The sequence below is a fragment of the Oncorhynchus gorbuscha genome, linkage group LG14, assembly GCF_021184085.1.
Source record: "Oncorhynchus gorbuscha isolate QuinsamMale2020 ecotype Even-year linkage group LG14, OgorEven_v1.0, whole genome shotgun sequence".
Taxonomy (NCBI): domain Eukaryota; kingdom Metazoa; phylum Chordata; class Actinopteri; order Salmoniformes; family Salmonidae; genus Oncorhynchus; species Oncorhynchus gorbuscha.
In genome coordinates, this window is record NC_060186.1 from 70,870,727 (window position 1) to 70,894,315 (window position 23,589).

General features: G+C 45.5%; 1 protein-coding gene across 2 annotated transcripts; it reads left to right on the top strand.

The window, feature by feature from the left end:
• The first annotated feature begins 15 nt into the window (after nucleotides 1-15).
• On the top strand, nucleotides 16-23,216 carry LOC123995374 (synaptotagmin-14-like). 2 transcript variants are annotated; one of them, XM_046298929.1, is made up of 11 exons: nucleotides 16-150; nucleotides 2,295-2,345; nucleotides 9,577-9,723; nucleotides 10,077-11,118; nucleotides 11,749-11,901; nucleotides 12,063-12,316; nucleotides 12,900-13,070; nucleotides 14,336-14,602; nucleotides 14,936-15,113; nucleotides 22,756-22,871; nucleotides 23,014-23,216. In XM_046298929.1, exons 4-11 carry the CDS (start codon nucleotides 10,170-10,172, stop codon nucleotides 23,212-23,214), a joined length of 2,289 nt encoding a protein of 762 aa, XP_046154885.1. In that variant the 5' UTR covers nucleotides 16-150; nucleotides 2,295-2,345; nucleotides 9,577-9,723; nucleotides 10,077-10,169; the 3' UTR covers nucleotides 23,215-23,216. The 2 variants fall into 2 exon arrangements, with proteins under 2 accessions (XP_046154885.1, XP_046154886.1); XM_046298930.1 differs by lacking the exon at nucleotides 10,077-11,118 and having other exon boundaries at nucleotides 22-150.
• The last annotated feature ends 373 nt before the right edge of the window (nucleotides 23,217-23,589 follow it).

A 23,589-nucleotide genomic window follows, 5' to 3' on the forward strand; every position in this document is an offset into this window, starting at 1 on the left:
GCTAAACGCAACGAGAGCGCAGCGGTCAGGATGGTCTTGGATCAGGCTATCAAACAATGCCCCCTTCCTTTAAACACAAGAATAACCTCTCCCCAATTTTTACCCCCTCGCTTTGGTTCCATCTGGAACAGAAGATAATGGCGGTTGATGGTAAGTAGCCGGCACAGGTGACCTGCTGTACTCATATAACTTGCATGGGACAGAGCTAGAATGCTTAGTGCCAGTACCATTTATTCAGCCAGATAGATGTCTAGCAATGATATACATGCACATTGCGGTGTCTCGTCAGCTTGTGCTGTAGCCTACATAGCCTGCAGAGATGCTGAAGAGTAGCCGCAAAGATGTTGTGGGATGCGCCGCGTGACACTTTTATGTACCACGCGAAGTGGTCCTGAAGTGGACAGCGATGATCCAAAATAAATGTGACTCGGTCATCACGCATGAACGTGTGCGAGTCCTCATAAATGGTTCGTTAGAAACAGGATAGCATAGCCTAGTAAGTGTTCAAGTTTATTATAGGATAATGTGAACTTCACTACTGTTGAAGCCAGATAAATGCTATCAAAGGTAAACTCCTACAATGCCTATACATTCAAGGCTGCATGGCTGCTTCTGCGCAATATTGTATCATACACATATATAGGCTACTTGGTCACGTGTTCTCGCACGTTGGTTGGTTGCTATCCGGTCTCAGTACTGGAAGTGTTGCCGTCACACCTGGCAAATGCAATGCTGTGAGAGAGAAGAGAGGAAAGAGTCACTGTCAGCTGGTGAATGTGCTGGTCTTTAGCCAATGCAAATCTATACTTTACTGGTCACCGGTGTAAAGACAGATGTTTATCAATTACTTATAGCTTTTGTGTAGCCTACATCAATTTTTTTATGGGGCAGGCTTCGGCTCACAACACAACATTTCATTGAGCGCAAATAGGAAGCATTTTCAGTAGGCTACAGCTGTTGCAGAGGATATAAAAGCTGCCTATTTTACGACGCTTTTTGTTTTTACCTGACTTGTTTGCTGCATGGTTGATATAAAACATAGAAGAAAAGAGATAGAAAGAGTAGACTACGGGTCATATACTGTCAAAGTAAAAACATACATTTTTAAGCAGTAGCCTGTGTTGCACTATTAGAGCCCGTGTTGGACTATTAGAGCAACCTCCGTTTATTTTTTCTCTGCAAAAATGTCGATGGGATAGGAGAGCTTTTATCAAGCTGGCTAAGACTGAGTGCATAGGTTGATTTTTGTGAAAGGTCAGGAGTCAGGCTGCTCTGACTGCCCTTGTTGCCTTATTGACCTCAGGGATGTCTTTTTATGTCCTGTGTCTGTAAACTCACCCTCCATAGGGAGTATAGTACACACTCAGTAGTGTAATATGAGGGTGAAAAGTCAAGAGCCTGAACTACAGTAAGACTAAGAGCTATAGTACACTCTCACTGTAGCCACTCAGAACATTAAGTCCTACATAGGATAGTGCCAAGTGTGTGTGTGTGTGTGTGTCTGTGTGTGTCTGTGTGTGTCTGTGTGTGTGTGTGTGTGTGTGTGTGTGTGTGTGTGTGTGTGTGTGTGTGTGTGTGTGTGTGTGTGTGTGTGTGTGTGTGTGTGTGTGTGTGTGTGTGTGTGTGTGTGTGTATTCGTGCCTGTGTATCTTTATTGTCTTATGAGTTTGAAAAGGTTTGAATACAGGGTTAAGAAGACTGATCTATTTAAGCAATAAGGCACGAGAGGGTGTGGTATATGGCCAATATACCACGGCTAAGGGCTGTTCCTATGCAGGACCCAACGCGGAATGCCTGGATACAGCCCTTAGCCATGGTATATTGGCCATATACCACAAATCCTTGAGGTGCCTTATTGCTATTATAAACTGGTTACCAATATAATTAGAGTAGTACAAATAATTGATTTATTCCGCAAAGGGACTTGGCTCCACCTCGTCCGCTGCTTTGTCCATTATTTCCAAGGTAATGTGCTGAACGTCTGCGTTCATCCCTTCCATTTACTCTGTATACTATAAATTAAACAGTTTTAAGGACAGACACAGTTGTTCCATTCTAAAACCCTATTCAGTTAGGATTCCTCAGAGATATTACATGTAATTAAACACTTGATAACTCTATGAGATTAGTTGGTTGGAGTTAATTAGTGTGTCACCTGCCTCTAATAGCCTTGGTTTACCTCTATGGGAGAGGCTGTGGAGGAACCATCATAGGGACCGACATGTGGCTCCCTTGAGACGCAGAGCAATATCTTAACCCCTCACCCCTGACGCTCCTATCCCTTTAACCCCTAGGTGGTGGAGGGAGGAGCTGTGGCGTGCATGAGCTCATCTGTGCCAGAAGAGGTAAGATCAGGGGGGCGTCCTGTCTGTCTACATATCTGTCGGTCTGTCTTTCTATCGCTCTGTCTGTACTCCATTGTACTCTATGTATCTGTGTCTGTCTGCTTGACTGTACTTGTATCCCCCTTAATAAAAATAGAGAGATGGCTCCATCAAAGCAGTAGCTATCTAACACGCTCATTTGGATCTTTGGAGTACACATGCAGTGCATTCAGAAAGTATTCAGACCCCTTTACTTTTTCCACATTTTGTTACGTTACAGCCTTATTCTAAAATGGATTAAATTGTTTTTTCCCCTCATCAATCCACACACAATACCCCACAATGTCAAAGTAAAAACAGGGTTTTATTAACGTTTGCAAATGTATATCCCATATACATAAGCATTCAGACCATTTACTCAGTACTTTGTTGATGCACCTTTGGCAGCGATTACAGCCTCAAGCCTTCTTGGGTATGACTCTACAAGCTTGGCACACCTGTATTTGGGGAGTTTCGGCCATTCTTCTCTGCAGATCTTCTCAAGCTCTGTCAGGTTGGATGGGGAGCGTCGTTGCACAACAATTTTCAGGTCTCTCCAGAGATGTTCGATCAGGTTCAAGTCCAGGCCCTGGCTGGGCCACTCAAGGACATTCAGAGACTTGTCTCAAAGCCACTCCTGTTTCCCTAAATCCTGACTAGTCTCCCAGTCCCTGCTGCTGAAAAACATCCCACAGGATGATGCTGCCACCACCATGCTTCACCGTAGGAATGGTGAAGGTTTCCTCCAGATGTGACACTTGGCATTCAGGACAAAAAGTTCAATCTTGGTTTCATCAGACTAGAGAATCTTGTTAGTCATGGTGTGAGAGTCCTTAAGGTGCCTTTTGGCAAACTCCAAGCGGGCTGTCACGTGCCTCTTACTGAGGAGTGGCTTCTGTCTGGCCACTCTACAATAAAGGCCTGGTTGGTGGAGTGCTGCCGAGGTGGTTGTCCTTCTGGAAGGTTCTCCCATCTCCACAGAGGAACTCTGGAGCTCTGTCAGATTGACCATCGCAATCTTGGTCACCTCCCTCAGGTTCTTCTCCCCTGATAGCTCAGTTTGGCTGGGTGGCTAGCTCTAGGAAGAGTCTTGGTTGTTTCAAACTTCTTCCATGTAAAAATGATAGAGGCCACTGTGTTCTTGGGGACCTTCAATGCTGCAGATTTATTTTGGTACCCTTCCCCAGATCTGTGCCTCAACACAATCCGGTCTCGGCGCTCTACGGACAATTCCTTCGACCTCGCGGCTTGGTTTTGCTCAGACCTTCACTCTCAACTGTGGGACCTTATAGAGACAGGTGTGTGCCTTTCCAAATCATGTCCAATCAATTGAATTTACCACAGGTGGACTCCAACCTAGTTGTAGAAACATCTCAAGGATGATCAATGGAAACAGGATGCACCTGAGCTCAATTTTGAGTATCATAGTGAAGGGTCTGAATACTTATGTAAATAAGGTATTTCTGTTTAAAAAATGTAATACATTTGCAAAAATGTCTAAAAACCTGTTTTAGCTATGTGATTATGGGGTATTGAGTGTAGATTGATTTTTTTAACCTTTATTTAACCAGGCAAGTCAGTTAAGAACAAATTCTTATTTTCAATGACGGCCTAGGAACAGTGGGTTAACTGCCTGTTCAGGGGCAGAACGACAGATTTGTACCTTGTCAGCTCGGGGGTTTGAACTCGCAACCTTCCGGTTACTAGTCCAACGATCTAACCACTAAATTAATTTAATGCATTTTAGAATAAGGATGTAACATAACAGAATGTGGGAAAAGTCAAGGGGTTTGAATCCTTTCCGAATTCACTGCATGTAGGATCTTAATTTGATTACTCTTTTGTTGCTGAGAATGTTTCTGCACTGCAGGAAATGCAAACTTGTAGTGTATTCAAGGTTAAAAAGGCTTCTAAAGTTTGTAATTTCCACTTTAAAATGTCGGCCTTTATTGTTCGTAATGAAAAATATATCAACCCCTACAAAAAATGTAATCCACGTAAAATTCACATTTCTTGTTGCTACAGGATTATTTTCCTGCCGCAGCGAGCTGTCTCAAATTAAGATCTTACATATGTAGAGGGATACTCAATAATTATAGTTACAAACTTCTTGAAGATTCTACTGCATATCTGGTTGTGAATCATTTATTGGTGGGATATCAAGTTTTAAAGCTATTCTCTAGAGAAAACATCAGTATTCATGATTTATTTACCACAGAGGTTTTGTTTTCGTATGTGGGGGTCCATGTGTAAGCAACGTTTCCACTACGCGCACTCTACATTTCCTGTGGTAACCTCAAACACACTTACAATGGCGCCCTGATAGTGGGTCCTGCCATTGCTACAATGCTCAGCTAGCCTGAATGCAAACAATGGATTATGCAAAGAGGAAATATTAGAATACACATTTTTTTCTTTCTAATCAGTCGTTTTATTGTCCTATCAAAGAATCTCAGATAATCACATGACTCCTTGAATTAGAATTGTGTGGACAAACCTGGTACACATTTGTCAGAGTAACTCGGCTGTCAACATATATACTTCGTTAGTTGGATGTCAAATGTTCATGTTCTTTCACTTTTAATGACTGATTTTGTAAACTACTTTTTAAAATATATTGTGGCTGTTACCTGGATACCAGATTCAGCCCTAAGGCCCTAACGCTCTGGCCTTCAGTTGACGTACTGTGCTCAGTTGACGTACCGTACTTCACTCACCAGCAGCCTCCATGACCACCAGCTCCATTGTTTTATTACAGTACTCTTTAGTGAGTGCAGAGTGGGACAACGTGGGGCTCAGGGCACATATTCAAAGGATCAGGTCCCATGCTCATATAATCACCTTCATTAAGATCTAAAAAGGCAAAATTGCTCCTCTGTCAGCACTTGGCCTTTGTGAACACAGGCTCAGGTCAGGTTAGCATGGGGTGGCTAACGCTCAGCTAGCATCTGTCAATGAGAGAGGCATCCTGTTACTGCAGGTGTTTGAATTATTTAGGGGCAGTTGACATGTACACAGCAGTACACACCACACTCCGGTTAGGGACAGGGAGAGGGACATACAGTACAGTTGTGCCTGGCTTTTGTACTTCAGGGACACTTCAGGACCTAACGACTCAATTACCAGAATTGTCGCCAGTGAGAGAGGATAGGTACTGTAACTGTGTTAGATGTTGTTGAGAATCAAGGAATTTTTGTACCAAACTCAAAAGATCACCACATGGTTTCCAAGTGTTGTAACAGCTTTTGCTTATGTTGGACTCAATATTAGGATCATAACCAATTTGTATGTTTTTGGACTTTTTAGCATTTTCTTTGTGTAGGATTCAATAATTGTCATGGATAACCAGATTACCACTACGAGGAACAACACTGCTGTTTTGACAGAATGGAAGACTTCGGTGTAGGCTAGACGGTAGGGGCTTCAGACACATACTCAATGTAAACAAATGAAAAGCTGCTAGAATGGAGAAGGTGAGCTGTGCCCGTGGGTTTTTCTTCTCTTATCTCTCTCCCTATCTTTCACTCTTTTCGCTGAGCTTTGACTATCAGTCTATTCGTTTGGGAGAGGAGGACACAGGAGAAGGCACTACTTCTTGTCAGTTGTCAGGCTTCAGTGGTGTCTGCCTGTTGCCATGGTGAGAAAAATAGATAGTCCATGAGAAGTAGTTCCTTTTAAACTCAGTCAAATCAAATCTAAGTTTATTAGTCACATGCGCTGAATACAACAGGTGCAGACCTTACAGTGAAACACTTACTTACAGGCTTTAACCAATAGTGCAAAAAAAGGTATTAGGTGAACAATAGGTAAGTAAAGAAATAAAACAACAGTAAAAAGACAGGCTATATACAGTAGCGAGGCTATAAAAGTAGCGAGGCTACATACAGACACCGGTTAGTCAGGCTGATTGAGGTAGTATGTACATGTAGATATGGTTAAAGTGACTATGCATATATGATGAACAGAGAGTAGCGTAAAGAGGTGTTGGTGGGTGTTGGGACACAATGCAGATAGCCCGGTTAGCCAATGTGCATGAGCACGGGGGAAGAGGGCAAGAGGTTGGCTGAATGGTGGGCCTTTTCTCTGGAGATGTAGTGTGAACGAGAGCTGTAATGACTTGACTCCTCAGGCAATAGAAGTTTTCATATTGATGATCGTCCACCCACAATACTCTACCAATGACCCTTCAGTGTTCCTGAATTGTTCTCAGTGTTCCTGAATTGTTCTCAGTGTTCCTGAATTGTTCTCAGTGTTCCTGAATTGTTCTCAGTGTTCCTGAATTGTTCTCAGTGTTCCTGAATTGTTCTCAGTGTTCTTGAATTGTTCTCAGTGCTCCTGAATTGTTCTCAGTGCTCCTGAATTGTTCTCAGTGTTCCTGAATTGTTCTCAGTGTTCCTGAATTGTTCTCAGTGTTCCTGAATTGTTCTCAGTGTTCCTGAATTGTTCTCAGTGTTCCTGAATTGTTCTCAGTGTCCCTGAATTGTTCTCAGTGTTCCTGAATTGTTTCTCTCAGTGTCCCTGAATTGTTCTCAGTGTTCCTGAATTGTTCTCAGTGTTCCTGAATTGTTCTCAGTGTTCCTGACTTGTTCTCAGTGTTCCTGAATTGTTCTCAGTGGCAGTGCATGTGCACATCAGATCAACATTCAGCCTCTCATGTACACTTTTATGTTCTGAACTTTTCTTTCCTCTGGCTGCTCTGTTCTATTTTTGTAATTCAACAGCCACTCATGCACCAGTGTCTTTTCAATGGCCTGTACACCGAGTGTACAAAACAAAAGGAACAATTGTTATTTTGATGACATGGACTTATTGATGTCACCGGTTAAATCCACTTCCATCAGTGTAGATGAAGGTGAGGAGGCAGGTTAAAGAAGGATTTCTAAGCCTTGAGACAATTGTGTATGTTTGCCATTTAGAAGGGTGAATGGGCACAACAAAATATTTAAGTTCCTTTGAACGGGGTATGGTAGTAGGTGTCAGGTGCACCAGTTTGAGTGTGTCAAGAACTGCAACGTTGCTGGATTTTTCAGGCTCAACAGTTTTCCATGTGTATCAAGAATGGTCCACCACCCAAAGGACATCCAGCCAACTTTACACAACTGTGGGAAGCATTGGAGTCAACATGTGGAAAGCTTTCGAGACCTTGTAGAGACAAATTAAGACTGTTCTAAGGGCAAAAGGGGCTGCAACTCAATATTAGGAAAGTGTTCTTATTTTTTTTACACTCAGTGTATATTGTCCATTATTAGCTAACTGTACTGTACTGTACTGGTGAAGCTAACTGTACTGTACTGTAATGGTGAAGCTAACTGTGCTGTACTGTAATGGTGAAGCTAACTGTACTGGTGAAGGTAACTGTACTGTACTGTAATGGTGAAGCTAACTGTGCTGGTGAAGGTAACTGTACTGTAATGGTGAAGCTAACTGTGCTGTACTGTAATGGTGAAGCTAACTGTGCTGTACTGTAATGGTGAAGCTAACTGTACTGTACTGTAATGGTGAAGCTAACTGTGCTGGTGAAGCTAACTGTACTGTACTGTAATGGTGAAGCTAACTGTGCTGTACTGTAATGGTGAAGCTAACTGTACTGTACTGTAATGGTGAAGCTAACTGTGCTGGTGAAGCTAACTGTACTGTACTGTAATGGTGAAGCTAACTGTGCTGTACTGTAATGGTGAAGCTAACTGTACTGTACTGTAATGGTGAAGCTAACTGTGCTGGTGAAGCTAACTGTACTGCACTGTAATGGTGAAGCTAACTGTGCTGTACTGTAATGGTGAAGCTAACTGTACTGGTGAAGCTAACTGTACTGTACTGTAATGGTGAAGCTAACTGTACTGTACTGTAATGGTGAAGCTAACTGTGCTGTACTGTAATGGTGAAGCTAACGGTACTGTAATGGTGAAGCTAACTGCACTGCACTGTAATGGTGAAGCTAACTGCACTGTACTGTAATGGTGAAGCTAACTGCACTGTACTGTAATGGTGAAGCTAACTGCACTGTACTGTAATGGTGAAGCTAACTGCACTGTACTGTAATGGTGAAGCTAACTGTACTGTAATGGTGTACTATACTGGTGAAGTTATCATGTTTCTACTATAGCTATCAGGTTTCTACTGTACTATACTGAAGTTATCATGTTTCTACTGTACTATACTGGTGAAGTTAGCATGTTTCTACTATACTATACTGGTGAAGTTATTATGTTTCTACTGTACTATACTGGTGAAGTTATCATGTTTCTACTGTACTATACTGGTGAAGTTATCATGTTTCTACTATACTATACTGGTGAAGCTATCAGGTTTATACTGTACTATACTGGTGAAGTTATCAGGTTTCTACTGTACTATACTGGTGAAGCTATCAGGTTTATACTGTACTATACTGGTGAAGCTATCAGGTTTCTACTGTACTATACTGAAGTTATCATGTTTCTACTATACTATACAGGTGAAGCTATCATGTTTCTACTGTACTATACTGAAGTTATCATGTTTCTACTGTACTATACTGGTGAAGTTATCATGTTTCTACTATACTATACTGGTGAAGTTATCATGTTTCTACTGTACTATACTGGTGAAGCTATCAGGTTTATACTGTACTATACTGGTGAAGTTATCAGGTTTCTACTGTACTATACTGGTGAAGTTATCAGGTTTCTATTGTACTATACTGAAGTTATCATGTTTCTACTGTACTATACAGGTGAAGCTATCAGGTTTATACTGTACTATACTGGTGAAGTTATCAGGTTTCTACTGTACTATACTGAAGTTATCATGTTTCTACTGTACTATACTAGTGAAGTTAGCATGTTTCTACTATACTATACTGGTGAAGTTATCATGTTTCTACTGTACTATACTGGTGAAGCTATCAGGTTTATACTGTACTATACTGGTGAAGTTATCATGGTTTCTATTGTACTATACTGAAGTTATCATGTTTCTACTGTACTATACAGGTGAAGCCATCAGGTTTCTCTACTCAGCATTCTCACACATTCTCTCCTTCCCTGGTCTCTGTTTTTGTCTTCTTCTGTCTCTATATATGTCTGTCTTTTATTCTCTCCTCTCCTCTCCTCTCCTCTCCTCTCCTCTCCTCTCCTCTCCTCTCCTCTCCTCTCCTCTCCTCTCCTCTCCTCTCCTCTCCTCTCCTCTCCTCTCCTCTCCTCTCCTCTCCTCTAATCTCCTCTCCTCTCCTCAGTGACTCCAGAGCTGCTAGGAGTCCTATCCTCCATTGCGGCCTTCGTGGCCGTGTTGGCTCTATTTTGTCTTTACGTCAGCAACAAGCTGTCAGTGGAGAGTGCCAGCGAGCTGCCATGCCTCGACAACTATAGGCCCAACCAGCAAGGTAAACACATCAAGTGGTACAACACTCAAAGTCTGTAAGCAGTTTGTTTATTGTTCTATGGTCCTAGGCTAGTTTCCTGGACACAGATAAAGCCTAGTTCTGGAATGAAAAGCTAATTTATTGATTCAGGTTTAGGCTTAATGTAAGTTCTGGGGATTGTCCCAAAATAATATAAATAAATGCATATCTGATTGTCTGACAAACAATCACTGTTACGATACATGCTTGTGGATGAGAAGGTCATGCATAGACATTATCCACAAATTGTCCTCCTCATACATGTATAAAGTGTAAGTCATGGATTTCAGACAGTAAAACCTGGCCCACACACTCTAATGAACCAAATGTCCCAGCCAGAGCCTGTGATGAGATGATAAGATAATCTAGAACCCACCAGACAGTGTGGAGAAGGACAGCCACCACAGCCGTCAGCAAGTCCACCTAACATGGCGTTCTTCAAGAGCTTTGGGCAGAACCTACCATCTGTAAACATCTCCTCCATCTTGGATTCAGTCAGCAGCAGAGTGGACGACCTAGCCAGTGCTGTCAGTGATGCCACCTACAGCGTCAGTGACCAGCTGACCGAGCTCAGCGACCAGGTCATCAAGAAGGTGCAGACGGAGGAGGAGGAGGCTGCAGAAGCGACAGAGGGGGCCCAGGACAGCAAGGAAGGAAAGGCCCAGGAAGGGATAGCAGACTCATTCAGGAGCAAAATAAAGAGGCAGGCTTCTGAGGCCTGCTCAAGCTTGGCAGACTACAGCTCCAACCTCAGCCAATCCAATGACTCGAAGAATAACCAATCGAGTGACGTGACAGCAGAGGACTATGTTCCAGCCCAATTGGAATGGGTGTGGAAAGATGGAGGCTGGCGAGTGGTAAAACCAGGGGAGAGTTCTGCAGAGGACAAGGAAAAGGAGGAGAAAAGGAAGGAGGAGGAAAAGACGAAGAAAGAGGAGAAGGAGAAGAGAAAGGCAGAGAAAGACAAGAAGAAGGAGGAGAGGCTGAAACAGGAGGAAGAGAAGAAAAATAGCCATCAAGAGACCATTGAGGAAGAGCCTGAAGATAAAGAAACCAGCTCATTGCCGAAAGAGACCCACACTGCTAGTCAGAACAAAGAGGGCCAGAAAGAGGACAAATCCAATGGGATCCACCAGAGTGACGACCATAGTGATCCACCGCAATCTCTTTGCCCTGAGGAAGAGTCAAGAGCATCCCAAAAGAAAAACAAGGGGAAAGCTGAAGAGGAGGAAGAGAATGAGATGAGTCCCGAGGGAGATGGAGAGACTGAACCTGCTATGTCTCCCGTTTCTGAGAAAAATAAGAAAAAGAGTGACAAGAAGAAAGAGAAAGTGAAAGGGAAGAAAGAGAGCAAGAAGACGAATAAAGAGGATAAAGGTGAGAGGGTGTGCTGCTTCCTACCTGCTCTCTTCTACCACATTCCCCCTCTTCTTCACCTCTACTCTTCATGGCTGTGGCCTGTGACCTGTGACCTAACTGTTACTCAGTGTTTAGGGTTCTAAACAAATTAAGTTTTTAACCGTCATGGATGGATCAAAATACATCTGTCTGTGGCTGTCATGTTCACGTGTTTTAGTTCTCACGGTATTACCTATTTCTCTCAATGATTGTTGTAGATGTGACATCATGGATACAGGGAAAGAGTTTACCAGTTAGAAATATGATCATTCTCTTCTATGATGTTCGGCTAAGATCAACTGTAGTGTACGATTTTATCAGTTTTATATCTAATACGTCCTCTATTTGGAGACCATTAAATAGATAGAACAGGGAGATGGAATAGGGGCTTGAAAAGTTAAAAACACATCCTCTATGATCAGGGCCAATATCCACATAGCATCTCAGAATAGCAGTTCTGGTCTATGATCCCCACCCTGTCCATAGAATCTGATTCATTATGAAATCAAAGGCCAAACTGATCCTAGATCAGCACTCCTGCTCTTGTGAATACTGATTGTGATGAGGCACTACGATCTTGTGTGTGTGTGTCGGTTTGCACCTATCCAGAGCAGAGCTGCCCAGAGCGTGGCTCTGAGGAGGACAGTGAAGAGGACAGACCAGGGGGACACTCTGAACCCTCAGCCCAGCACAGAGCCTCAGTCTGGGACAACCGACACAAACACACCAGCGACCACAGCAGTGAGGCCTCCGCCGGACAAGGTGAGAAACTCACAGATGTGACAACTTACATAGAAAGACTCACACACACACACGCAGGCAGACAGTCACACGCATGCTATGTCTGATTGGCAGAACACACATAAATCTTTGAAACATTTCCCAAGAGACCTATCAAACATATCCATAACTGTCTTACACAGCCAACAGCATCCAGCGGATGAGACGAGGCTCTCCCCTCAACGAGCTCCAGCCACCCCCGTATCAGGACGAGAATAGTTCGGTCCGGGTGTCTCGCTCGCGTTCTGGGGCGGGGGGTCTGGGGGAGTCGTCCCCAGACGTTAATGGTACACAGCGCTCCAGTGAGGCCAGCGTTGACCCGGACACTGAGAGTTACCTCAACAAGGGCTATGATGAGGATGTACCTAGTGACAGCACTGCCGTCCTGGGACCAGAGGTGAGCTAGGACATAGACGCTCGTATGCCAGATGGGGAACTGTTAGCATGTCCCATAGGCAAATGTGTCACGCTAGCCAGACACGCTCAGTTGCATACCGGATATCTAGCAAATGCAACCAACATAAGCCTATTGGCTAGTACTCTGTTTGGCTATGATAGGCCTACCATCAGTCTCTTACCCCTCACTCACCCAATGCCATGTCCTGCTTCATGACGCCCCCTCACTGTGTGATGTCACAGATGAAGACTGACTGACAGATTCAGTCAAATCCATCTTACCATCCTTTCTCTCTCTGTCTTCTCTCTCTCTCTCTCTCTCTCTCTCTCTCTCTCTCTCTCTCTCTCTCTCTCTCTCTCTCTCTCTCTCTCTCTCTCTCTCTTTTACCCCCTCTCCCCCACAGGATGGTTCACCCTCCCGTCTCCCCTTCACCCAGTGTTGTGTCCTGCTCTAAGGGCCTATATCTAACCTCACTCTGTGATGTCACAGATGAGGACTGAATCCAACAGATTCATGAATTTCAATGCATCTTTTCCTCCCCTCTATCGTCTTCCTCTCTTTCTCTTTATTTCACTCCTCCAAGGATGGTTCAACCTCCCATCTTCACGTAGGCTATGAGCCGGAGCCGCTGGCCAAGTACGGCACACTGGACGTGGCCTTCGAGTACGACTCGGGCGAGCAACGCCTTGCCGTCACTGTCACCGCAGCAACCGACATCCCCGCACTCAAACAGACAGGGAACATTGCGTGGCAGGTGGGGGATAAACAAACTAACACTTTACCGTTGTCTGTTGTCTGCTCTCACCCTTAAATGTATTTCCTTACTAGCACTGCATTCGTGCAGATGGTGGTTATTTTAAAGAACGTTTGACTTGCAGTGATTGTTTCATGTGGTAGTACCTACCTTAGTACCTACCTTAGTTGTACTGAGTCACCCTGGATAAGAGCTTCAGCTTCAGTTAAAATGATTTTGAAATTATACAAAAAAGAGGTGTAATATATTATAACCCTTATTATAATACATTATGAAGGCTCATTCATGCATATAGCAAGTTCGAAAGCATTATAACTATAATAAAAAATATTACATGCCATTTAGCAGACACTCTTATCCATATCGACTTAAACTCATGCGTGCATTTCATATGGGTGGCCCCAGCGGGAATCAAACTAACGATCCTGAAGTTGCCAGTGCTATGATCTACCGTCTGAGCCACAGGATCGCAAAAGTACAGGAACTTTCAATAAATTCCCTGGTTTCCCAAAATCCCAGTTGGAGGATTCCTGGAATCAGCAGGAAATCAGCAGGGAATCTGCAGAGAATCAGCAGGGAATCAGCAGGGAATCAGCAGGGAATCAGCAGGGAATGAGCAGGGAATCAGCAGAGAATCAGCAGGGAATCAGCAGGGAATCAGCAGGGAATCAGCAGGGAGTCAGCAGGAAATCAGCAGAGAATCAGCAGGGAATCAGCAGGGAATCAGCAGGGAATCAGCAGGAAATCAGCAGGAAATCAGCAGAGAATCAGCAGGGAATCAGCAGGGAATCAGCAGGAAATCAGCAGAGAATCAGCAGGGAATCAGCAGGAATCAGCAGGGAATCAGCAGGAAATCAGCAGGGAATCTACAGGGAATCAGCAGGGAATCAGCAGGAAATCTACAGGGAATGAGCAGGGAATCAGCAGGAAATCAGCAGGGAATCTGCAGGGAATGAGCAGGGAATCTGCAGGGAATGAGCAGGGAATCAGCAGAGAATCAGCAGGGAATGAGCAGGGAATCAGCAGAGAATCAGCAGAGAATCAGCAGGAAATCAGCAGGGAATCAGCAGAGAATCAGCAGAGAATCTGCAGGGAATGAGCAGGGAATCAGCAGAGAATCTGCAGGGAATGAGCAGGGAATCTGGAATCCTCCAACCATGATTCTGGAAAAGCAGGGAATTTATTGAACGTTCCTGGACTTGTGCAACCCCACCCAGGATACATGTATGTTTTAAGTGTAATGTTATCTGTAAATATAAATGTAGGTGCACCTGGTGCTGCTGCCCACTAAGAAGCAACGGGCCAAGACGGGGGTGCAGAGGGGGCCGTGTCCCATGTTCACAGAGACCTTCCGCTTCACCCGGGTGGAGCAGGGGGCGCTGGCGGACCACGCCGTCAGGTTCCGTCTCTACAGCGTTAGGAGGATGAAGAAGGAGAAGGTGCTGGGAGAGAAGGTGTTCTACTTGACCAAACTCAACCTGCAGGGCAAGATGGCGCTGCCCGTTACACTGGAGCCTGGCACAGCACTAACGGTGAGTGGCTGGGGAGATGGGGCTGGGAGTTGGAGAGGGGCGTGTGTGTGTGTGTGTGTGTGTGGGAGGAGTCTGTTTGTGCAATTTCTCGCCATAGAAGTCTGATTTGTATGATATGAACAAAGATAAATGACCAGTAGAAGCTATCGTTTAAAATGCATGCACTATAATGGTACAGTATCTCGTAGACTGACCCTTAGACAAACCATAGTCTCAAACAATCCAAGCCATCCAGTTGCATTGTACTGATTCCCACCAAGGCCACTCTCATACCAAGGCCTCTCTGTAGCTCTGTATGTGGTGTTAGCTGTCCTCCCCTGTCTCCCTATACAGGGCTGTGGGTCGTTGGTGAGTGTGTCTCGCAGCGTGGCAGCTTTGTCCTACCGCTCTACATGGGACTCCACACCAGAGATCCTGCTGGGCCTCATCTATAACTCCACCACTGGCAGGCTCTCTGCAGAGGTCATCCAGGGCAGACAGTTCAACAACACAGCCTCAGACAAACCTCCCAGTGAGTGGACATCACATATGGATGACATCACATATCGATGACATCACATATGGATGACATGATGGGCTCTCTTCTGTTGTATCTTTAATAATGGTATGTAGAAGTAGTAGGGTAGCTATAGTAGCAGGTTAGCTATAGTAGCAGGTTAGCTATAGTAGCAGGTTAGCTATAGTAGCAGGTTAGCTATAGTAGTAGGTTAGCTATAGTAGCAGGTTAGCTATAGTAGCAGGTTAGCTATAGTAGCAGGTTAGCTATAGTAGCAGGTTAGCTATAGTAGCAGGGTAGCTATACTAGTAGGGTAGCTATAGTAGCAGGGTAGCTATAGTAGCAGGTTAGCTATAGTAGCAGGGTAGCTATAGTAGCAGGGTAGCTATAGTAGCAGGTTAGCTATAGTAGCAGGTTAGCTATAGTAGCAGGTTAGCTATAGTAGTAGGGTAGCTATAGTAGTAGGGTAGCTATAGTAGCAGGGTAGCTATAGTAGCAGGGTAGCTATAGTAGCAGGGTAGCTAGTAGCAGGGTAGCTATGGTAGCAGGTTAGCTATAGTAGCAGGTTAGCTATAGTAGCAGGGTAGCTATAGTAGCAGGGTAGCTATAGTAGCAGGGTAGCTATACTAGTAGGGTAGCTATAGTAGCAGGGTAGCTATAGTAGCAGGGTAGCTATAGTAGCAGGGTAGCTATAGTAGCAGGTTAGCTATAGTAGCAGGGTAGCTATAGTAGCAGGGTAGCTATACTAGTAGGGTAGCTATAGTAGCAGGGTAGCTATAGATAGGGTAGCTAGTAGCAGAGTAGCTATAGTAGCAGGTAGATAGCTAGCTATAGTAGCAGGGTAGCTATAGTAGCAGGGTAGCTATAGATACAGGGTAGCTAGTAGCAGGGTAGCTATAGTAGCAGGGTAGCTATAGTAGCAGGGTAGCTATAGATACAGGGTAGCTATAGTAGCAGGGTAGCTATAGTAGCAGAGTAGCTATAGTAGCAGGGTAGCTATAGTAGCAGAGTAGCTATAGTAGCAGGGTAGCTATAGTAGTAGGGTAGCTATAGCATCAGGGTAGCTATAGTTAGGGTAGCTATGGTAGTAGGGTAGCTATAGATACAGGGTAGCTATAGTAGCAGGGTAGCTATAGTAGCAGGGTAGCTATAGTAGCAGGTTAGCTATAGTAGCAGGGTAGCTATAGTAGCAGGGTAGCTATACTAGTAGGGTAGCTATAGTAGCAGGGTAGCTATAGATACAGGGTAGCTATAGTAGCAGAGTAGCTATAGTAGCAGAGTAGATATAGTAGCAGGGTAGCTATAGTAGCAGGGTAGCTATAGTAGCTATAGTAGCAGGGTAGCTATAGATACAGGGTAGCTATAGTAGCAGGGTAGCTATAGTAGCAGGGTAGCTATAGTAGCAGGGTAGCTATAGATACAGGGTAGCTATAGTAGCAGGGTAGCTATAGTAGCAGAGTAGCTATAGTAGCAGGGTAGCTATAGTAGCAGAGTAGCTATAGTAGCAGGGTAGCTATAGTAGCAGGGTAGCTATAGTAGTAGGGTAGCTATAGTAGCTATAGGAGCAGGGTAGCTATACTAGTAGGGTAGCTATAGTAGCAGCGTAGCTATAGTAGCAGGGTAGCTATACTAGTAGGGTAGCTATAGTAGCAGGGTAGCTATAGTAGCAGGGTAGCTATAGTAGCAGGGTAGCTATACTAGTAGGGTAGCTACAGTAGTAGGGTAGCTACAGTAGTAGGGTAGCTATACTAGTAGGGTAGCTACAGTACTAGGGTAGCTATAGTATTAGGGTAGCTACAGTAGTAGGGTAGCTATACTAGTAGGGTAGCTAGTAGGGTAGCTACACTAGTAGGGTAGCTACAGTACTAGGGTAGCTATAGTAGTAGGGTAGCTACAGTACTAGGGTAGCTATAGTACTAGGGTAGCTATAATAGTGGGGTAGCTATAGTACTAGGGTAGCTATACTAGTAGGGTAGCTATAGTAGTAGGTTAGTTACAGTAATAGGTTAGCTATACTAGTAGGATATCTATAGGAGTAGGGTGGCTATACTAGTAGGGTAGCTACAGTACTAAGGAAGCTATACTAGTAGGGTAGCTGTAGTATCAGGGCAGATATAGTAGTAGGATAACAATAGTAGCAGGGTAGCTATAGCAGCAGGGTAGCTATAGTACCAGGTTAGCTATACTAGTAGGGTAGTTATAATATCAGTGTAGCTATAGTACTAGGGTAGCTATAGTATCATGGTAGTTATAGTAGTAGGGTAGCCATAGTACTAGGGTAGCTATACTAGTATGTTAGCTATAGTATCAGGGTAGCTATAGTAGCAGGGTTGCTATCCTAGTGGGGTAGCTATACTAGTAGGGTAGCTATAGTATCAGGGTAGCTATAGTAACAGGGTTGCTATACTAGTAGGGTAGCTATAGTAGCAGGGTAGATATAGTAGCAAGGTAGCTATAGTAGCAGGGTAGCTATAGTAGCAGGGTAGCTATAGTAGTAGGGTAGCTACAGTAGTAGGGTAGCTATACTAGTAGGGTAGCTATAGTAGTAGGGTAGCTATAGTATCAGGGTAGCTATAGTAGCAGAGTAGATATAGTAGCAGGGTATCTATAGTAGCAGGGTAGCTATAGTACATTTACATTACATTTAAGTCATTTAGCAGACGCTCTTATCCAGAGCGACTTACAAATTGGTGCATTCACCTTATGACATCCAGTGGAACAGTCACTTTACAATAGTGCATCTAAATCTTAAAGGGGGGTGAGAGGGATACTTATCCTATCCTAGGTATTCCTTGAAGAGGTGGGGTTTCAGGTGTCTCCGGAAGGTGGTGATTGACTCCGCTGTCCTGGCGTCGTGAGGGAGTTTGTTCCACCATTGGGGGCCAGAGCAGCGAACAGTTTTGACTGGGCTGAGCGGGAACTGTACTTCCTCAGTGGTAGGGAGGCGAGCAGGCCAGAGGTGGATGAACGCAGTGCCCTTGTTTGGGTGTAGGGCCTGATCAGAGCCTGGAGGTACTGAGGTGCCGTTCCCCTCACAGCTCCGTAGGCAAGCACCATGGTCTTGTAGCGGATGCGAGCTTCAACTGGAAGCCAGTGGAGAGAACGGAGGAGCGGGGTGACGTGAGAGAACTTGGGAAGGTTGAACACCAGACGGGCTGCGGCGTTCTGGATGAGTTGAAGGGGTTTAATGGCACAGGCAGGGAGCCCAGCCAACAGCGAGTTGCAGTAATCCAGACGGGAGATGACAAGTGCCTGGATTAGGACCTGCGCCGCTTCCTGTGTGAGGCAGGGTCGTACTCTGCGGATGTTGTAGAGCATGAACCTACAGGAACGGGCCACCGCCTTGATGTTGGTTGAGAACGACAGGGTGTTGTCCAGGATCACGCCAAGGTTCTTAGCGCTCTGGGAGGAAGACACAATGGAGTTGTCAACCGTGATGGCGAGATCATGGAACGGGCAGTCCCCCGGGAGGAAGAGCAGCTCCGTCTTGCCGAGGTTCAGCTTGAGGTGGTGATCCGTCATCCACACTGATATGTCTGCCAGACATGCAGAGATGCGATTCGCCACCTGGTCATCAGAAGGGGGAAAGGAGAAGATTAGTTGTGTGTCGTCTGCATAGCAATGATAGGAGAGAACATGTGAGGTTATGACAGAGCCAAGTGACTTGGTGTATAGCGAGAATAGGAGAGGGCCTAGAACAGAGCCCTGGGGGACACCAGTGGTGAGAGCGCGTGGTGAGGAGACAGATTCTCGCCACGCCACCTGGTAGGAGCGACCTGTCAGGTAAGACGCAATGCGTGGGCCGGCCGGAGATGCCCAACTCGGAGAGGGTGGAGAGGAGGATCTGATGGTTCACAGTATCGAAGGCAGCCGATAGATCTAGAAGGATGAGAGCAGAGGAGAGAGAGTTAGCTTTAGCAGTGCGGAGCGCCTCCGTGATACAGAGGAGAGCAGTCTCAGTTGAATGACTAGTCTTGAAACCTGACTGATTTGGGTCAAGAAGGTCATTCAGAGAGAGATAGCGGGAGAGCTGGCCAAGGACGGCACGTTCAAGAGTTTTGGAGAGAAAAGAAAGAAGGGATACTGGTCTGTAATTGTTGACATCGGAGGGATCGAGTGTAGGTTTTTTCAGAAGGGGTGCAACTCTCGCTCTCTTGAAGACGGAAGGGACGTAGCCAGCGGTCAGGGATGAGTTGATGAGCGAGGTGAGGTAAGGGAGAAGGTCTCCGGAAATGGTCTGGAGAAGAGAGGAGGGGATAGGGTCAAGCGGGCAGGTTGTTGGGCGGCCGGCCGTCACAAGACGGATTTCATCTGGAGAGAGAGGGGAGAAAGAGGTCAGAGCACAGGGTAGGGCAGTGTGAGCAGAACCAGCGGTGTCGTTTGACTTAGCAAACGAGGATCGGATGTCGTCAACCTTCTTCTCAAAATGGTTGACGAAGTCATCTGCAGAGAGGGAGGAGGGGGGGAGGGGGAGGAGGATTCAGGAGGGAGGAGAAGGTGGCAAAGAGCTTCCTAGGGTTAGAGGCAGATGCTTGGAATTTAGCGTGGTAGAAAGTGGCTTTAGCAGCAGAGACAGAGGAGGAAAATGTAGAGAGGAGGGAGTTGCCAGGTCCGCAGGGAGGCGAGTTTTCTAGCCCTGTTCTGTGAGCTCGCAATGAGTCATCGAGCCACGGAGCGGGAGGGGAGGACCGAGCCGGCCTGGAGGATAGGGGACATAGAGAGTCAAAGGATGCAGAGAGGGAGGAGAGGAGGGTTGAGGAGGCAGAATCAGGAGATAGGTTGGAGAAGGTTTGAGCGGAGGGAAGAGATGATAGGATGGAAGAGGAGAGAGTAGCGGGGGAGAGAGAGCGAAGGTTGGGACGGCGCGATACCATCCGAGTAGGGGCAGTGTGGGAGGTGTTGGATGAGAGCGAGAGGGAAAAGGATACAAGGTAGTGGTCAGAGACTTGGAGGGGAGTTGCAATGAGGTTAGTGGAAGAACAGCATCTAGTAAAGATGAGGTCGAGCGTATTGCCTGCCTTGTGAGTAGGGGGAAGGTGAGAGGGTGAGGTCAAAAGAGGAGAGGAGTGGAAAGAAGGAGGCAGAGAGGAAAGAGTCAAAGGTAGACGTGGGGAGGTTAAAGTCGCCCAGAACTGTGAGAGGTGAGCCGTCCTCAGGAAAGGAGCTTATCAAGGCATCAAGCTCATTGATGAACTCTCCGAGGGAACCTGGAGGGCGATAAATGATAAGGATGTTAAGCTTGAAAGGGCTGGTAACTGTGACAGCATGGAATTCAAAGGAGGCGATAGACAGATGGGTAAGGGGAGAAAGAGAGAATGACCACTTGGGAGAGATGAGGATCCCGGTGCCACCACCCCGCTGACCAGAAGCTCTCGGGGTGTGCGAGAACACGTGGGCGGACGAAGAGAGAGCAGTAGGAGTAGCAGTGTTGTCTGTGGTGAACCATGTTTCCGTCAGTGCCAAGAAGTCGAGGGACTGGAGGGAGGCATAGGCTGAGATGAACTCTGCCTTGTTGACCGCAGATTGGCAGTTCCAGAGGCTACCGGAGACCTGGAACTCCACGTGGGTCGTGCGCGCTGGGACCACCAGATTAGGTGGCCGCGGCCACGCGGTGTGGAGCGTTTGTATGGTCTGTGCAGAGAGGAGAGAACAGGGATAAACAGACACATAGTTGACAGGCTACAGAAGAGGCTACGCTAATGCAAAGGAGATTGGAATGACAAGTGGACTACACGTCTCGAATGTTCAGAAAGTTAAGCTACGTAGCAAGAAACTTATTGACTAAAATTATTAAAATGATACAGTACTGCTGAAGTAGGCTAGCTGGCAGTGGGTGCGTTGTTGACACTACACTAATCAAGTCGTTCCGTTGAGTGTAATAGTTTCTGCAGTGCTGCTATTCGGGGGCTAGCTGGCTAGCTAGTAGTGTTGTTTACGTTATGTTGCGTTAAAAGAACGATAATAGCTGGCTAGCTAACCTAGAAAATCGCTCTAGACTACACAATTATCTTTGATACAAAGACGGCTATGTAGCTAGCTATGTAGCTAGCTACGGACAAACAAATCAAACCGTTGTACTGTATTATTATTATAATGAAATGAAGTGAAAATGTGATACTACCTGTGAATGCGACCGGGTTGTTGAGTTCTATTCAGAAGACGTTGGCTAGCGTTGGCTAGCTGTTGGCTAGCTAGCAGAGTCACCTACGTTAAGGACGACAAATAGCTGGCTAGCTAACCTCGGTAAATTAAGATAATCATTCTAAGACTACACACTCTAAACCTAAACAACACAATTATCTTGGATACGAAGATACGAAGACAGCAAAGACAGCTATGTAGCTAGCTAACACTACACTAATCAAGTCGTTCAGTTGAGTGTAATAGTTTCTCCAGTGCAGCTAATCAGTGGACATTAGCTAGCTGGCTAGTGAAGACTACGTTAGGACGGCGAAATACGATAGTTACGCAATTATCTTTGATACAAAGACGGCTATGTAGCTAGCTGAGAAGAAATTACTAAGATTAGACAAGTCAAACCGTTGTGCTATAATGAAATATTGTTACTACTACCAAAAGTTACTACCTGCGGGAGCGAAGTGCCGATGCGACCACTCGCTCCAATCCCTTCTCTCTCTCCCTTCTCTAGTAGTAGGATAGCTATAGTATCAGGGTAGCTATAGCAGCAGGGTAGCTATAGTAGTAGGGTAGCTATAGTATCAGGGTAGCTATAGCAGCAGGGTAGCTATAGTAGTAGGGTAGCTATAGTATCAGGGTAGCTATAGCAGCAGGGTAGCTATAGTAGTAGGTTAGCTATAGTAGTTGGGTAGCTATAGTATCAGGGTAGCTATAGCAGCAGGGTAGCTATAGTAGTAGGGTAGCTATAGTATCAGGGTAGCTATAGCAGCAGGGTAGCTATAGTAGTAGGGTAGCTATAGTATCAGGGTAGCTGTAGTAGTAGGGTAGCTATTGTATCAGGGTAGCTATAGCATTCCTGGGTTGAAGTAGTACTGCATTGGTTCCATTGTGCCAGGAAAGCTCAATCAAGCGCAGTTTAAGTATTCGAAAGGAACAAATGCTATTTGATCCCAGGTCTTTACATGAGACAGGAATGGAAGGCATTGCTCTCTTCTGCTATAAGACATAGTTGATCATGTTATTGAGTAGGGTAGCTATAGCATTAAAATCCATAGATTTGAATAACATGTTTTATTCATGATGGTGGAATAAACTCTATATTCTTGCCTCTTATTTACTTACTTTTACAGTGTTTTATCCTCTCTAAACTGTCTTTCCTTTTATCCTCTCTAAACTCTCCTTCCCTCTGTTTTCCTCTTCTCTCCTCGTTCCTTCCTGGCCCTCTGTGTGTTGTGTCCCAGACGGTCTGTTTTGTTGTATAAAACAGCTAATAGGGGGACAACTTTATATCATGAGAGGTGAGTCCTCTGCTCTCAATCCATACACCTGTTCTATCTATACCAGAGACTCTGTGTCTGCTCCTCTCCGATAATGTTGGCATATCGTGAAAGAGAACCTGAAAATGTTCAGGTTTTGAAAATGACACTATCCACAGGCCGTTCTTCACTGTTATGTTCATTAATCTTCACTAGATGGCAGCCTCCCCCTTCTCTCACTCCCTCCCTCCCTACGTCCCCAGACACCTATGTGAAGCTGACTATGCTGGACTCCAAGGGCAAGGAGATGTCTAAGTGCAAGACGTCGGTGTGCCGCGGTCAGCCCAACCCCACCTACAAGGAGACCTTTGTCTTTCAGGTGAGAGAGAGAGAGAGAGAGACAGAGAGAGTCAGAGAGAGAGACAGTGAGATAGACATAAAGAAAGAGACAGAGAGAGTGAGACAGAGAAGGGATATAGAGACAGAGAGAAACAACCCACCCCATCTCTGTTGTCTTCCAGGTGGCCCTCTTCCAGCTCTCCGAGGTTTCCCTGGTGGTGTCGGTGTACAGCCGAAGGAGCAGCATGAAGGCCAGGGAGAAGGTGGGCTGGCTGTCCCTGGGGCTCAACAGCACTGGAGAGGAGCAGCAGGCACACTGGAGCCAGATGAAGGAGGCCGAGGGACAGCAGGTGTGCCATTGGCACACGCTCTCGGAATCTTGAACAGAATCACCAGATTTGATCTTGTTAACAAAGAATAATCTGTATAAATATATGTGAAATTAAATGGTTAAATAGGAGGAGGAATACGTTGGAGGAAGAGGAAGATTGCGGGGTATGTTGACCTCAGTGTCGAGAGAGACCTTCATTCAGAGAAGCAGACGAGGAGCTGTGAGGAACCATCCAACTATACTACGCACCTGGTGTGGGATGTGTGTGAGGGTGCAGCACTTTGAGAAGCACGTGGATTCCACTTGGAGTCTCCCGTTCACTGACAGCTGCTTTACTACTCTTTCATCTGTAAACCAGCCACTTAATCTGAAACAGACGGGTCTGGTTGACAGACTGGTCTGGTGCTAAACTCCCAGCTCCAGCCAT